Source organism: Ciconia boyciana, chromosome 10 (genome assembly GCF_034638445.1).
Source record: "Ciconia boyciana chromosome 10, ASM3463844v1, whole genome shotgun sequence".
Taxonomy (NCBI): Eukaryota; Metazoa; Chordata; class Aves; order Ciconiiformes; family Ciconiidae; genus Ciconia; species Ciconia boyciana.
This window is the reverse complement of record NC_132943.1, coordinates 17,137,080-17,154,489: the sequence shown is the minus strand read 5'-3', so window position 1 is coordinate 17,154,489 and position 17,410 is coordinate 17,137,080. Positions and strand designations below refer to the sequence as shown.

Below are 17,410 nucleotides of genomic sequence, written 5' to 3'. Positions count from 1 at the left end.
ACACACATTACAAACACACATCTTTACTTAAAAAAAAAATCCAGACTACAGCAGCCAGAAACACACTCAACAATCAGAATAACTGGAATTCCCTGCAGTTTGACAGTGGCACATAAGCAGAAATTACTTGTCAGTTTCTGAAAGCAAGGGTGAAACAAGACAAAAACTTGTGCTTTTTTTCTATTACAAGTAATTATGATCATATATTTTGCAGCAGGCAAACCACTCCAGGGGATAACAGGCAAGAGAGAAAGCTATTCAGAGTTGTTTTGAGAAAAGTTTGAATAAAACTTTTACAAATAGCACCAGAACTAACCCCAAGCTTAAACTAGCCCCTACCAAAATCAATGGCAGAACACCCTGACTTTGGCAGGAGCAGAGGCAAGCTTGGTTAAGTGTAAAGAAGTAGAAAACACACGATGAATTGTTCCAGTATATCCCCAAAAAGGTGGCCTCCAAACCCAGAAGCATAGCTGCCATGGCAGAGGGAGGGTAATATGACTTCTCTGATGCTCCTTTGTGTTTACATAGCAGTAAGAGGCACAGATTTGGTTTTGTCTCCTCTCTGGCAGGCTGTTTGCAATTCTGAAAGCAAACTCTGCAGCTCAGCAGACATTTCACACGGCTGTATTCTGTAATGAGCTAGTATTTATCATTCAAGCCCTCTGTAAGTGAAAGCTCTTTGTGCTACTAACCCCAGCCTTTCGTCTAGCCTTGAACAGCTGCTGTTTGGCAGTGACAGCTGAATTGGGTTTTCTCCCTCTGCAGCAATGCACACTTGCCAGCCATCCTTCTCCCAAGCCCACTTGTTTGCTGCATATTGGGGCCAAGATACACAATCCACTCCTTTCACGCCAGCAGTGTCCCACTAGGCAAAGCGTGAGAACACTTGCCAGCGGGCCTTCCTTCCCATTAATGCTTCTTAAGCATCACTTCTTCCCACCCTCCAGCCATGTGGGAGCCTGCGATTTCCATGTGGAGGAGTATTAAGCAGAGTGGCTGAGCTGGGTCACTAGAGACTGCCAGCACTGGCATGACTTATCCTCAGCTCCTCTATTAATTCAGAGGCATATCAAGCTGCCTGATTGAAACAGCCCTATGAAAGGCATTTCACTGCTTCAACCGGTCCCAGGCATATGTCAGCCTCTTTGCACCCCACTGAACTACCTGCCATTGCCTCACAGGTTGGGATCTATTTTTTTTTTTGTTTTCTGGAAGTTGGTCATTGCCTTTAAAGACTTAGTCAGTAAAAACTGAAAGCTGTGCATCAGGAAGCAGCAAACATAGCCTGGCTGTACCTGTAAAGTGCGAGGCCAAGCCTGCTCTTTATATTTGGCTTGTACACTATTCACACTGTTAATCCTCAAGTCAGCACTAAGAGGCTGCTTTGGCTGGACCTCCCAGAAGGGGATGGACCAAGGATGCAGCAGGGACTTTACTTATTTCTCAGTGTCAGGCCTAGAGCATCGGATGGACCTGTTTATACATCACAGGCTCCCAGAGGTCCTAACCAGGACAGCCAGCCAGTGTAATCTTGACCCTATCCTTGAAATGCAACGTGAAGCATTAGTTCCTGTGAAATGCAGCTTCTGAATGCTTCTCTTTACCATCCTAAAACTAGAGCAGCTCCCCCTCTGGTAGGGAGACTGGGGAAGTGAAACACCTATACAGACAGGAGTGACTGTGCAGCCTGACTGACTGCACACTACGAATTATCTACCTACATGCATGCAAATGGTGGGCTCCTCTGGATTGGGGCTGAGCCAGACTTTCTAGCAGCACCAGCTGAACTAGAGCACTTGGAAAATTAATCATGTTTCAGACATGTAACTCAGTCCCCATTACAGTCCATTATATATCTCTTTTATTTTCCTCATGTCCTCCTTAGGCCAAAACCCCAACAGTCAATCCAGAAAAAGAACTTTTCTGCTGGTCATTTTTTTAAAGCGACAATTAAAATTTCTCCAGCCTAATGTGCCCACCTCAGCCTGGTCTGGGAGCCTACTAAGATGCCATGCAAAGTCCAAAAAGGAAGGAAACCAATTATGAAAATGAGACATGAGGGGAACAGGATGTATAATCCATTGCTCTTCCATATAATTAACCAGGAAGTGTGTGTGGGATGCAGATTTCCAGAGCTGAGACACTAATGCAGTTTACACTGGCACTAACAGACACAGGCTCAGGGATGCCCCCGTTCTGAAAGGGAAGGTCCAGCAGCTCTTCTATAAGAGCAACTTGAAAAACAGAATGATCGTTTCAGTGAGACCTTCCCATCCCAAGCACCTTCCACTCCACTTCCCTAAATATAGGTGCTGGCAGTCCACACTTGGCATTGCAGTGACATGCAAACTGATCACCTGTCCTCAGAGCAGATGTTTCTTCCCTATAATGCAACTGTTTGCACTGCACACTGTGTATGACTCCTGTAGCCCATTCCTTCCTAGCAGTGCACCTATCAAGAGATCAAATGCAGGTGTGTCCTAAGCACCTATCTGTCCACTTACAGTCTCCTGAGGGTGCTTGGTGACAGGCCCATCGGGTCCCTACGCACCACATTACTACTCTTCCATCATGTGATGGGTGCGTTTCAGGTCAGCGTAGAGCTCGTGCCGTTGTCGGAGGCTATGCTGTCCTCTCCCAGTGAAAGGCTGGGCACAACTATTGTAGTGGTCTATTTTCAAACTCTGACAGTGTCTAAGCAGTTAGCCTACCTGGAAGGTTTGCTGCACTTGTTGGAAGGACTGGAAAAGGACCCTTTCTAGGAAAACTGGAGGAACATCACATTTTGCAATTTAGCCTTCACCTCTGAATGATTTCCTAGCTCCTGAAGGTCATCCCCTGAGTAGAAACTTCTTTTCACTGACTCAACAGGTCACTGTTATGTCCCTGTAACTTTACAGAAGTGGACTTTTCAGCATATATCTGAAAATATATATTCAGCCACCGGACAAATAGCCCATGACCCACAGACCTGAATTTTCTCACCATTCCCAGAAGCTGTAATTAGCTAAAACAGAAGACAAATCCTTGGAGAGCCATGCACCTCCCCACCCAGACCACGTGAAGCTAGCACACTTGCATTCTGTGACATTTAAAGAGCACTCCCAGCCCAATATTGTACTCATTAAGTTTGTGTTTAAATATAGATATATATATATATATATTTAAAAAATCAGTGTGTATTTTCTAGGTGAAAACCACTCGCATATGACCAAAATAGTCAGCCAGGACAAAGGCTCAGACTGCTGAGGTCTCAACCCCCTGCGCAGAGCTCTTGCCAGAGAGACTACCTGAGATATTGTCAGAATCTAGCAGCTCGACAATGCTGTACGGAGAACAATCTTCCAAACCCAGCTTGCTGCAGAGCCAGCCACAGAAGCCCTTCTCCATATCCCTGACAGCATGCCACCAGTACCCAAAGGACCATGCTACCTGGGCCACAGCCGAGTACAGGCCTAGGGAAAAAGACACAACCATAATTATAATTGGGTAGAAGATGATCAAAAAGGGACAAAAGGTGATTTTGTGCCAGAAGGTCCTCTCTTCATTGTACACCAAAAAGATGTTGTACCATGTAATGGTTCCATAGTAGAATGAAACCACGAAGGACACTACAAAAATGATGGGGAGGCAGATGATGGTCCAGAGGACGATGTGGGGTCCTCTGTCTAGCCCAACATCGCATTTCTTCTTTTTCTCAGGTACGTCCTCTTTAGGAGGTTCCTTTGACTTAGCCAGTTCTTGCAGCTCTTTGTCCGTTAGTGTGACATGGATGTCCACCATCTGACCCTTCTTCTTTCCTCTGGTGATTGTTCCAGTCAAGGTGACATATCGGCTGTCTAAAGGCATGTTCCAGACACCTACGAACACAGATAAACTCATCTACATTAGATTTATTTTCTATACGGAGTATTTTGTGTAAATCCCCAAAGACCCCAAAGACCATTAGATAGTGCATAGGAAGTTATAGTTAAATTAAAAAAAGATGGAACGCAAGAAGCAATGCAGTATAAAGAAGATTATCAGAAGAAAATGGAAGAAGAGCTAATGAGAAGGGAGAAGACAGGAATTCCAGATATCAGAAATCACAAGGGAGAAGACTCCAGCATCTGCACTGGGAACAATATGTGAAGGGAAAGTGCTGCAGGAGTATATGAGAAAGAGATGAGACAGAGTAACTGAATAAAAAATGGTATGCCTATTTTCTCTGGTATTCTCATAGATTTATTCCTGAACAGCGTGGACACTTGGGGTGAATTAGATAAATATGACTAAGACTCTTGTTCTGGAATAAGCACATCCACACGTGGAGTTATACTTGAATACCTAATATTTCACTTTACATTTGCACTGTATCTCAATGCAAATTAATTTTCAAAGTTTAGGAAATCCTTACAAATGCTGATATAATTATATTTGCATTTTAAGGGATTAACAAAGGCACGAAACAGGAAAGTGCTGGGATGTGTGTTAAAGTCACAAACAGACTGCCGTAGCTTCCAAGTGACATTGGTTTAGGATGGTCTTTGCAGTGGTACTGGCCATAAACTCTTCTATGGGGCTAAAATATGCTTCCTCCTGGTCTTAATTCTGACTAGCTTGGAAGGAGGTCTTCAGGGGCTCTTAAAAGGAGGCTGAGCAGTTTGAAGTGGCCCACAAAAATAGGAAGGCAGCAGATAAGCAATGAGGATAGGGGTTGGGATCATGGGGAGAATCTGGTGCAGCTGATGGACCAAGAGCATGCATTCACATTTAAGCACCTCTCAGCCTGCACTGTTGACTCACAAGAGGATTAGCCATAGGAACTGCCTCCCACATTTCTTCCCTGCAAGGGTATCCAAGACAGGCATCAGAAGTGAAAGTGGCTCCAAGATGCCCCACGATGACCTTGCCAAGTAATCACTCTTAAAGAGGAAGCTGTGCTGAGAATATGCAAACAGAAGGCAACAGCAAATCCTAGATAATGAATAAAACTCCCTATCACAGGTAGAGCCACTAAATCCATCTGCTTCCATCCTTTCACTTAACAGGCAGTTGTTTTAGGCATGGATAGGGACTTGATCACAGCATCATTGGCTTAAAGCATTCTCAGTTTTTTTCTGGATCAACCCCAACCAGCACATACATTTAAAACTAAGAGTATGGCAACAACCAACCTCTGCAAAGAACTGCAGGAGACACCCCAAATCAGCTTGTAATGCTTTTTATTTCAGAGCATTTTCATGTATGAACTCAGGCTCTCCTTGGCTGCAGTCTTGGAGAGGGCTGGGCCCACAGTCACTTCCATTTGACCTCAGTGCATGCTGGCATCAAAAAAAGTTTATGGAAAGTGGGTGTTCCCAGGATACATACCATCTGCCGTGGACTGACCCAGGAACTTGGAGCCTTCCTCAGAGCTCCTTTCCCCTCCTTCTTCATCCGCCTGTTCTTCTTCCACCTTATTCTCATTCTCCGACCGATACACTATTATTGACTCAGGACGGGACTCTTTCTTCTTCTTTTTCCTCCTGTCCATAGTGGCTTCCCCATCAAAGGTGACAGCGGTTGCCACAGCCCTTCTCATGGTGTCACGGCGAGGGCTCTGACTTCCAGACTTGCTCTCTTTCTGCATTGTCTCCTCCATCCCACTGCTGCTCTCAAGCACCTCACTTGGCATCTTGTAGCACTTGTTTCCAATCTAACAGCTCCTGCACTTAGAAGTCATTGATTAGACAACGGTCCCATGGATGCTTTGTTTTGGTAAGGTGTCCCACTGTTGACATCCAAACTATGCACTCCATTCCCAGCCTAAAATGAGAAAGAAAGCTGAAAAAGTGTCTTTTTCTTACCAAGTAGAAAAAAATTGCCAGACTTTTCCTATAAAGCATTACTTCCAACTGGTTTAAATGTCCTCTGAAGATCCTTATTACTGTCTTGAACATCAATTTTATTACATGGATACAGGTTTTGTAATATCACCTAATCCTGATTCTCAGGTTCCAATTTTAAATATAACAAACCAAAGCTACTGGAAAAGGAAAGAGTATTAACATTTATAAGAAGAGACAGCACTTATAACAAGAACAGCTTACTGGGTGATTTTAACGTTCCTCTGCAATGCTGGAAGCAAACAGAAGACAATAGTTTTGGCCCACATGCATGAGAATGAAGAAATGAAACCAGATGAAAAATAAGTTGACTGATTTAAGGGACTGGCCTAGATTAGAGACAACTGCAGCAGGAACAGTGCACTCATTCTGCATTACAGCAGCTATATTGGTGCCAGCCTTTCTCATTTTGAGTGTCTTCTGATTTACTGCTCATTGCAAGGATATTACAAAAAGTAATCAAATGATGTCAAAATGAATGATGTTTCAAACCTTACCAATTTAGCATTATGTAGAGCTGTCAGACCTTAAAAATATAGTATACACAGTGGATTTAAAGCAAAATTACTATTAAGATGACTTCACTGGGGAGGCAATTGGAAACCACAGCAAAGTCTTCTGATTGTGCAGGGAAAAAAACCCAAATCTTCACAAATCTTTGTAACAAATATAAGGACTCCGTTTTTTACTCCTCATTCAAGCAAAATTAACAGCAATATCAAGTGACACCTATGGGAAAGCTGCCTAAGTAAAAAACATATAATTAAACATGCGTCAAGGCAGACAAATCCTACTCCATGAACATGGAAGATGCAGGATTAATGGTCCTCAGATTTCATAACATTTAAGAAACTGACTGTGCCAAGTATTCATGAAGTATTTAGGTACAAATCTGAATACACTGAATAACGTTTTAACAACTCTGAAGAGCTCTGTTGAACATTTACGTGAACATTTATATTTAAAAGAATGCACATGACCAATAATTAAGCTTCTACCTAGTATCTGAGTCATCTCTTTAACAGGAAACTAAGAAACACAGTTATCATAATTTATAGCCCACACAATGCCGGGAAATTGTTTTACTTGAACAGATGCTAGAAAAAAGTTGAGCATTTTTAGATTTGGCAGTATGGTCCTGTTCTTCTCACAGATATAAGATTTTGCTGGTTTGTTTTGAAATTTGTTGCAGAACTTTAGTTCAACTATTTATGCCTCATACACTCACACACACACACACACACACGCACCCCCCTTTTAATTGTATCACTTTAACACCTAAGACTGTGGTCAGTTGGCTCTATGTGGCTTTAAAGAACTCAACAATTCAGATTATTTTTTGCATTATAGAAAATAAATCTTCCCTGGTGATCAGAAGACACATAAAATGAATACAAAAAATCAAGATTCGGCATACCCCGGAAGTCGGACTACATCTAAATCACTGGGCAGGGAATATCTTGGCTTGCTCTGCAGCATGGCTGGGAACAGACTGTTTAGATTGCCATCTGAGTTTACTCCTGCCAAGCAAAAATGTATGCCTAAATTTGCAGACATACTGGAAAACAGCTCTATAAAATACTAAATTTACTGCAAATACTGTCCTCTCACTGCAGTGTCAAGTGTTGCACTTTAGAACTACCTAGAAGCAACTCAGTTTAAATATTCCACTGTTGATCAAGGGAAGCAAGAACGAAGAGAGGCAGTGATGATGAATGCCCTAGTCTGGTGTACCAAATAAGGGTGGCTCAGTGTGTGGGTTGTCCGAGATCACTGCCTGTGCATTCTCCTCCCATCCCGAAGTCCAAACCCAACCAAGAATGGAACAAAAAAAAGAAGGGAATTTTGCCCCCTTGGGGTCTCTGGGAGAAACATCACCTCTAACCCCCCCCAAAAAACCATAAATGAGCTAATGAGAAGCAAATCCTCAATACAGTTCTTGTACCTTGTCTGCCTGAGGAATGTGGCCTTTACATCTGTTTGGAAGCAGCGTGCAGATAGGCAGTTTTTCACATACCATAATATAAAAAACAAATGGGATATGAAAGAGACTTCACAGTGAAATGTAATGCTTTGCTTTCTACTTCCCCCTTTTAACTCCAAAGCAAACCATCCACTGACTTCAAAGACAGCAAGCTCTAGCTCTTAATGTGTTAACATTGGCAGGACTCCAAGATCTCTTCACATCCACTGGAATTCACGTAAGCTTTCATTCAGTGTTTTTTAAAAATGCCTTTATGGGGAAATGGAATAAATTTATTCTATGGAATAGACTCACTCTTTGTAGTAAATTTATCCAGGAGGTACAACAGGCTCTACCATTTTTCTCTGAGGATCAACAATAAAACTTCATGTTTTGCCCCTGTGAAATCCTAAAAATCACCTCATTGAGCCTAATGAGCCCCTGAGACAACAGTGAGATTCCCCTCCCAGAGGTGTTGAAAAGAAAGCAGGCCTGGAGTCACAGAGAAGCCAAAAGCATCACTGCTGGGATGATCTACTGAAAGTCTGGAGACATGGAAGTTGTTTTGGGATTAGATTCTCAAAGCTCCTGGCTGCAGTTCCATGCTCAGTCCCTACTGCCTTGAAAAGGGGATGACTTGCCAGTAACATTTAAAAATAACCAAAAGCTACAGGCAAAGATTTGTGGTTGGCTTTTTTTTCTTAGAAGTTTATCCAGCTGTGACCTTGGTTAAACTCACAATAGATGATAAGCTCATGTCAGTTCTTGGTGTGATGCCAAAGCCTAAAGGACTATGTCAACTTTGACTATGCAAGGAGGAGCAAGGTGATGTTACTTTTGAATCTGGCAGATAGGATTGCTACTGGAAACCTGTGTCCTGTTCTTGAGCTCACCAGGCAGGCAGGATGCTGATTAATGACCAGAAGATGCCTATGATACATGAATTATTTTGCTATGTCTGACGTTCCCACCCCCACTACAGCAGCTATTGCCACTGTGAGTTACCACCAGGACTAGAAAGAAACACCTCAGCAACAGGGTTATCAAGTGGTGATAGTTCAGTTTCTTCTTCTCTTGCTCCTAAGCTGAGAAGAGGGGATGGAATGTGCAATGCGGGGCAAGCCCCTAAGAAGCACCGTTTCTGTGGCTGGGTCAGAGCCCTTGGGATAAGGAAGTGAAGGAGCACAGATTATTCTGTTTAAGGCACAAGGAGGTAAAATCTGATGTCAGTCTGTCTACATCAGAAACAAAAACATGGTAAAGAAGATCTCCCTGATCCAGCAGAGGAGGATGCAGTAAGATAAAAAGCTGAAAGATAGAAATACAGGGCAGACGTTAGGTAGGTGTTTTAACAAAGTGGGTAGGTGTCACTTGATATATATCATGGAGGGCTGTGGAGAGTTGTCCCATCACTGGAAACTTCATATCTATACAGGGTATCTTTGCAGCAGTTTGGTCACCAGTACTTGAGCAGAAGAGGTGTTAATGTGGGCTTCTATTAGGGAGCAGTCAGACTGAAAGATCACAAAGATCCCTCCTGATCTTAAGCCTGTTTTCACAGTATTTATTCTTTTCTCATCTGTTTCTGCCAATGGAGCAGCTGGGATACCCTCTGCCACCTGGTCCAGACCTTCTGAACATAGCACTTCGAAACACCACCATCAGCCCCACATCCCGCAGGGATGCTGGTGAATCAAACAGGTTCATGTCCCAGTCCCATTTTTCCTGGAATATTTTCTCCATAGTTGCAAACAAAAAAATGGGCTCTTGGAGAAACCACAGTAGTGTACACAAAGCTTATTTTTTCTCTCTTCCTTTTCTTCATGTCCTGTAAGAACAAGGTCAGCCCTCAGCACTACACAGCTGTCCACAGCACCAACACTTTCAGCCATACACCGAGATCTTCATCCCTTAAAAGCCTTGCTGTGGAGCTGAAGCCTGACAATTGCTGTGCATCTAATATTAGTGATGTCTTCCACGTGGGAGTACAGGGCAGACAGGAATCTAATAACTGTCCATGGGAGGGAAGGAAAAGAAATGATCAAAGTTCAGAGATAGCAGGGAGCAGTTTATTAGCCAAACAATTTGTTATTAATCTCCATGTGAAAACAGATGGAGAACCCTGGGGAGGCAGCTCTGCAAAAACACTCTGTAGAGGAATTTTTAGAAGCACAGTCTTCTGTTACTATGCAGGAAAGCTACTGCTGCTTACGCTTTCCCATGACAGTATAAGTCTTTGACACACAAAACAGGAGCGTAAAAGCTTGGCCTTGCACCATTTAGGTCAAAGGAACTTTTTTCCATTGGTTTTCAGGGTTTGATACTGCTGCTAACAGAAAAGAAATTATCCAGTTTGAATGCAGACAGGAAGGAAGAGCCTTCCCGCAAGCTAATAAAATCCTTGATCTTCAATCCCTGCTACAGCACAAGTAACCTTTTTATGACTGCTCAGAGCAGACATGAGAGGAAAAAAAGTAGATGGTAAGCAGTGAGGAGCATCAATTTTTATTTTTATAGTCACATAAAATGTACAACACATAAGAAGAACTGGCACTGTGTCTTCACTCACATCATGCAGGGGTTATCTGAAGAAACAAAAAACCACCTGTGCTTTAGAAGCACTGTGAGTTACCCAGGATGAGGAAGAGATAAGGGGAAATTTACCCTAGAAACACACCTTGAGAGAGAGCTCCCCAGCCACGGATCCTCCTTTGCCTGCTCCTTTTACTCCATAGCCTCCCCATCCCCTGTCCCTTCTCCACCCAGCCCTGCCTCGAATTTTGTGCATGTGTGTGTTTCTGAGGATGCATGTTACCCAAAGGATTATTTCCAATCCCTAGTATTTTTAAAGGGGTTATCTGCTGGCAGATTGTACACATGAAAAATAGATGGTATCAGATGCATCCAGCTGTTCAGGACAGATCTGTCTGTCACCAGTCAATCATGTTATGACAAAACGCACTGGTCTAATGGCAGGACACGCAGCCCCAGACCCTACAAAAACATGTGGTAAGACCTATGTAAGAAAGCACATTTAATTCAGACCTTATGCTGGGAGAGGGCCAAACAGTAGAGCTCTCTCAGCAGCTTTGGATCTGTTTTAAATACCTACATGACTCCACATGATCTTTCACATATGCATCCTCACCATACTCTGCTGAAACAAAGGACAACATCTGTCTTTATTTCATGGTGAAATAGATTACACAGTTACTTGAATCTAGCAAATACTCAAGACTGTGGTGAATGACACCTTAGAAGGCGAGGCAAGAACAGCAAATCCCTATCAATACTAGAGTCTGTGCAGCTTGCAGTGAACTTGGCAGGGGGATTTATCTCACTGAAAATAATCCTTTTGCATTTTAAAAGAAAATAAAATCTTATTTTCAGCCAGATGGGTTCATCGGGTTTACCATGTAGCTACCCCTAGAGGAAAGAATGTCTAAGGAAGGGGAGAAAAACTACCCCTCATGGCAGTGGCCCATTGCGAGGTTGCATTAAGTGTTTGAATAACAATAGCAAGAGGCACAAAGAGAAACATGCTGGGATAGCATAGGCAGCTATGCTATCCCAGCAAGGTAGGAGAAAGCAAACAGCAAAGCTCATAGATCACACCCATCTTTTCCTCCTTGCTTAATCCACAAGCTTCAAAACATTTTCGTTTCTTGGAGAGAGAGACAAGAAACCATGCTCTGGGTGTGCATCCAAGTAGGAGCAGACCTCAAGCTGGACTGCCGAAAGCAGAGGATGGAACTGAGCACCAGAGCAGAGGGGATAACTCAGTAAGGTGTCTCATGCCACCAAAAACTTTATGGGTGTTCGCTAATGGAGCCCCCCACCCCATGCCTTCCCCTCAGGAGCAGAGGGTACTAAAAGCTCAAGCTAAAAGCAAAGGGAGGAGTGGGAAAGCGACACAGTCTCTGCAGGCAAGCGCCAACAGACCCAAGTTTGCCCAGTCCTTCCAATTTATCCCTGGCACATGGCTCCTGCCTTAGGTGGCATTAGTGCCAGCGCTGCCCCACGCTAATGCTGCTAAGCAGCTTCTGGACCAATCCTGCTGGCACCATGAGCTGGACCTGCGTTGGCCAGCATGGGTTGATCACCACTGAAGCTGCAGCTGCAGCAAGACTACACTTGCTTGGGTGTGGATTAAGGGCTCGCTGGCTCCTGGTGCCATGCTGGGTGGCTCAGGCCCCTTGCTCTCCCTGCTGTCCTTCTGTGAGACACCCAAACGCTTGTTGACAGTATTCTACAGATATAGCCAAAACAACAACAAAAAAGTAGTGAATAGAGGTGTTCCAAAGTATCACTAAATTGTTTCTGGATTACATTTTCAAAGGATTTTTGGACATTTTACAGAGTATCTTGTTTTATGAATCAGATCTTTTTATTTTCCTCTGCTGTTCCGTAACTTTTCCAAATGTCACAGAATAATAACTGCTGTGTAGATCAGTATTACTGAAGGCTGGAAAACAGCATATAAGAATAGCTGCACATTTTTATTTTATATTAAATGAAATGCGTAAACAATTTTCCTGCATACCAACCTTTTCAAAATCCCCAAACAGTACTGTTCTACCTTTTTTCAGAGCAAAAGCCTGAAGTGCTGTCTCTCCATTGTGTTCCCACTTCTTTGTCCAGACTGCTAGAAGAAAGAAAAATTGAGACAAAGGACTCAAAGCTTCCCAGTGCCTCCACAGGGATGAGATCTGTTTCTTTATGTTTATTATACTATGCTACAAATGTCAATGAATAGCACATGCACATTAGCCTTTAAAGAGAACCAAGGCTTTAAAAGGAGAATGACTTGGAAATGGAGGTTGGTTTGAAATCCTTAAAGCAATCCAAGTGGTTTAGATAAGAATCTTGAATAAACTTAACATGTCCCTAAATCTTGTAGGAAAAAAATCTCAGCAATAAACTGGAGACATGCCCTCTCTGTTCCCCTGCTCTACCCCTCACTTCTGCGTTTGCCCAAGCAGGCCATCCTGCACCCTGAAACAGCAGGTGCCCATTGTAATTCCTACCCCATCCACCAGGTCACTGCTGGATTACAAGGTACCATAGGAACAGCTGAACCAAGTGGGTCCCGCCAACTCAAGCCCAGCATCCTGCTTCCACAGCAGTGGCTGCAATCAGGTGTAGCATCTGTTTTTATTGGTATAATACCTCATCCGTCCTCAGTTTGAAGCCTTTATATTAAACGGGACTGGAAGATGCACTAAGAGCTTTCTCGACACATCAAACTGGTGTTGTGCTTCCTCTAAGCATCCAAGCAGATGCCTAAAAAAATTAACAATGGAGCAAGCATGTAGTACACGAAAACAGAGTTTTGAGCCCCTCACCGCCCTTTCCAGAGTGCAAAGAAAACACCTTCTACACAGTGTATACCTACACACATATGCAAGTAAGAAACACTGGGAGTTGCTATGTCTGAAGACTGCAGAGCCATGAAGCACCAGTGGTGGGTATGAAGCGCTTGTGCTAATGCAAGACAGCACAGTCCTAGCTAGCTAGAGACCCGGCTGGCAGGTGGTTATTTCAGTGAAGGATTGCAAGACCTCCATTTCCTTTCCTTAGGAAATCATGCAGTGCTCTTGCCAGGATGTTTTAATGCATGCTGGATTCTTGCCTGATCTTTACAATAACTAAAAACTAGGACCTGTGTTAGCACCTCAGGCTTTTTTTCCTTCCCTTCCTACTCAGAAAATCCCTGACCATCTCGGTCTCCTCTCCTTTCTTGCCCTGCTCTGTGCTGGCAAGATCAAGCACCCAAGTGCTTTACTCAGACAAAATGCAGAGTGACCACACAAAAATACTTGCAATTAAAGAGCAAGAAGTTACAGCCATGTAGCCCAATGGAAAACACAGTCAATTGTAAATCCAGACTGGAAAGGATTATCTGAAAAATACCAACACCAAACTACATCCTGTGTTTTTTATTTGGGCAAGATATTTGGGGGCTTCAGATCAGAGCTTTCTCCAAGTTACACCCAACTACGGCCCAGGAGTTGCTGAAGAGCCAAACTGCACAGAGAACTGGAAGATTCCCTTGGGAGTGACTTAGGATTGCTTAATGCATTGCACAGTAAATATAATCTAAGATATTTAGACAGTATCTCCAGCAGCAGGAATTAGTTGGCTCAGGGGACTCTTGATTGGATGCAAGTGCAGATACAGATCCATGACGCCAGGGTATTAAAAATGCAGCACTTTCAACTGCAGACAAGTGAATGCTTCAGTATCATTAGTATGGTATTAGCAGGGTGTATGATTATTTAGAAAATCTGGTGACGTACTAGTTTCAAACTGTTTGATGCTGATATTCTACATCTTGCGCCACTATGAATTCTGCTTTGAGTAGGGTGTCTGTCTTCAGTATCTCCTGTATTTTTTTTAATCACTGGAATGAAATTCCTAGGGATAACGATGAAAGGTTGTGAAATCCTGATTCTCTCCTAATTAGACTGAAATCCCCCAAGATACCACTGAGAGTAAAGTACCTTTCCAGAGGGGAAGTCCCTAACAAGATGAATCGACCAGAGAGCCTGACCATCAGCTGGGGCTTACCAGGAGGTGTTCTGACATAGAAACCAGAAGCCATGAAACAGAAAGGCTGGTGAGAGATGATGAAAGGAAAAACAGCCACAGGAGAGAATGGACAGACAGGAGGTGAAAGTAGCAGGGATTTCCAAAGAGGCCTTTTGTGTAATCCTACAGAAAGATCCAGAGGTAAGGAAACAGAAACTCACACCAGTTTTCATTTGGTTTTGGCTCAATGCAGGCATTTCTTGTCATTGGTATAGGGGGGGAAGAAATTATTGTTGTTACACTTTGTGCAATTTGGTATTCCAGGAGAAGAAAGATATGAAGCTGGAACATCCATAAGAGTGGAGCTCTGGGAAAGCAGAGGCTGCTGGAGTGCAAGCCTGATTTTTTCTGAGAGCTAACTAGCAGAAACCCTCTGTCAGAAATAATCTTTGACCTTAAATTTTTATTTCTGGCACTGAGATGCTTTTCATTAAATCTCCTCTGCTCTCACCTCCTTGTGAGACTGCTGGCCCCAGGGATACCTCTCCCAGGGTTTGGATCCTGCAGAGGTTTCTCTCCTGTTTGGAGCCATCTGTTTTCTCACATCAGGCTGGTATTTAACAACTCTGAGACCCTCCCCCTTGCCAACATGGATTACAAGCTATGGGAGGGCACAGACCCCCTGAAGGACAGCAGGCTATAAGGAATTATTAAAGCAGTATATACCACTGCCAGGATTTTTAAAGCATGGCAGCATACTGGACTGGCAGATGTCATCAGCTGAATAGCTGAGCCATAGGCTGGCAAAGCACAAAATCAACTTTTGACAAAAGTAGCCTTTTCTGAAAACACAGCGTTTCCTATTCATCTCAACAAATTGAACTAGTTCATTCAAAACCAAGACACAATCTGGGAGCTGTAAAAACAGGAAATCTAGTTTTTCCTCTTCAATCTATAAATAAAAAAGTAGATGTTGAAAAATGACATGTGCTAATCCCACAACTCTGAAGGAGCTGACAACTGGAAAAAAAAATACTAATGAATTCTTTTTCCTAAATGTGTCATTTTGATTTTTGAATGGTTAATGTTTTAAGTGATAGATATACCAAGGGAAAAAAATTCATATGGTTTTTAACTTCAAAAAATGAAAATGAAGACTCCGAGGCTTTAAATGCAGATTTATTTTCTTCCAAATGCGAGCTGACACATACTGGGGAAAAAAAAAAAATCAGCTGTCTAATCAGACACTATTTCCTAACACATAAAAATTAAGAATCTCAACATTAAGTTTCTAGAATAACATAAATATGTAAGAAGAGCTTTCTGCTTACTGAATGTACCACTATGGCTGCATGTAGTGACAGACCAACATGTTTTAATGCTACCAATAAAAGAAAATGAACGTTCCTTTGTGAATAAGAAAGTACAAGCATAGGAGAAGATTAACATTTATTTCGGTTAATAAGATTTTCTTCTTTTCAGCTTAAATGATTTTGAATTTCAACCACTGAAGTAAAATCGATTCACACAAAGGTACACTTTGAATCCTTGGTTCAAAGGCAACCCACACGACAGTGAATAGAAGCCATTGCCTTGCTGAAAATATCTGTGAGCATTGGTTATTTCAGCTCTGTTCTTTGTGGATAGGTTTTGTACCAGAAGGGGCTACCCTCCACTGAATGGCAAGGAATGGATTTCTCCTTTTCTTGCCTCCTTAGTCTCCAGTCTTTATGCCCTTCCCCTTTATCCTCCCACCCATCACTCACAGAACCTTAACTTGTGTGTTCAGCCCCTTATTTATGGCATTTCTATGGCTATTGAGAAATTCCAAAACCCAAGCAATTTATCCTGATAGGATAGACAAATCATTTGATAGTGCTCTCCAGGAACAACACTGAAACCAAGCAAGTCATACGAGCAGAGGCACCCACTGGATTTCCCTTGGTGGCTTGTGCCTCAGTCGGGATGGCAGGCAGGTTGGAATATGAAGATCTAGTTCACTAGCACAGATGAGTGCTTCTCCCTGGGATTAATTAATGATCGCTCTGATACGGCCTGCCTGAGATATGTAGGGCAGCTAGAGATAGTTAATGGAGATCTGTGGAGTCTCCAGACTGTGGAAGATAATTCAAAGGGGAAAAAAAATAAAATTCTTACAGTGTCACCTGCAGTGCTTCACATTTTGCCTCCAGAAAGGAATACTGTGCTTTAAAATATTAAAGTATTCTGCAAACATTAACCCACCCGGAAGGCAACTCTGTCTAACGGTTGCCTCACCAGCCTAAGTCACCATGCAGAAGTCCATTCCTGTCTTGTCACCCTTTGCTGAATGAGTGTGGACACACCGTTAACTTCTCCATGCCTCTGCTTCCCTACACTTAAAAGGAGGGTATACAGCTTCCTTTCAAACACACTGACCTTCAGGATAAAGATGTTATCTTACAGTTGTCTCTGATTTAAAGTATTAAACCTTAGAACATGTTTTGGGAAAAGTAAATCGTTTAACAAATGAGAAAACCAAAATAGACTCAATGATTCTCTCACTTCACTTGTATGTATCTCTTAAAATTTTTTTCTCACTCTCTTCTTATATTAGCCATCTCCTCTAAGGCAAAAATAACAGGACAAAATTGAGATATACTTTCAAACATCTCTTCTATTGAAAAGGACAGAGGAGATGCCTGGAAAGATACTGAACATGCACACACACACTCCTGGGCACATCAGTGCTGGTTAAAATCACCTGCAATGGACAAAGATGCTCTGTCACTTCATTGTGGGACAGAAAGGAAAATAATGTTGGCTGTCCTCTGTGACAACTGAATAATACTGAGCTTATTGATGGCAATTTTAAGTGAAAAACACCACCATAAAGGCATTTTAGCACAACATGGCTATGTTAGGGACATAGTAAATGGTATCACCTCAGCCTTCAGGGCCTCTTCCTGACGAGGTCCACGCCTGGAGAGAGGATTCTCCGTCCGTGCGTCCCCGGCAGGAGAACACCAGCAGCTTTCTCTGCTGTTTATGACACCTTTAGAGCAGT

General features: G+C 42.8%; 1 protein-coding gene across 3 annotated transcripts in view; it reads right to left on the bottom strand.

Annotated features, from left to right (window-relative positions):
- TMEM169 (transmembrane protein 169) overlaps positions 1 to 17,410 on the bottom strand; it is a 17,982-nt gene continuing 572 nt past the window's right edge. The window contains exons 2-4 of one of the 3 annotated variants that reach the window (XM_072875011.1): positions 17,289 to 17,385; positions 5,356 to 5,790; positions 1 to 3,863 (exon numbers count right to left, since the gene is read on the bottom strand). In XM_072875011.1, coding sequence (XP_072731112.1) covers positions 3,241 to 3,863; positions 5,356 to 5,659 — 927 coding nt within the window. In that variant the 5' untranslated portion in view covers positions 5,660 to 5,790; positions 17,289 to 17,385 and the 3' untranslated portion in view covers positions 1 to 3,240. Of the gene's footprint in view, positions 3,864 to 5,355; positions 5,791 to 12,380; positions 12,479 to 17,288; positions 17,386 to 17,410 lie in introns of all 3 variants that reach the window. The other 2 variants (XM_072875012.1, XM_072875010.1) reach the window with 2 other exon arrangements.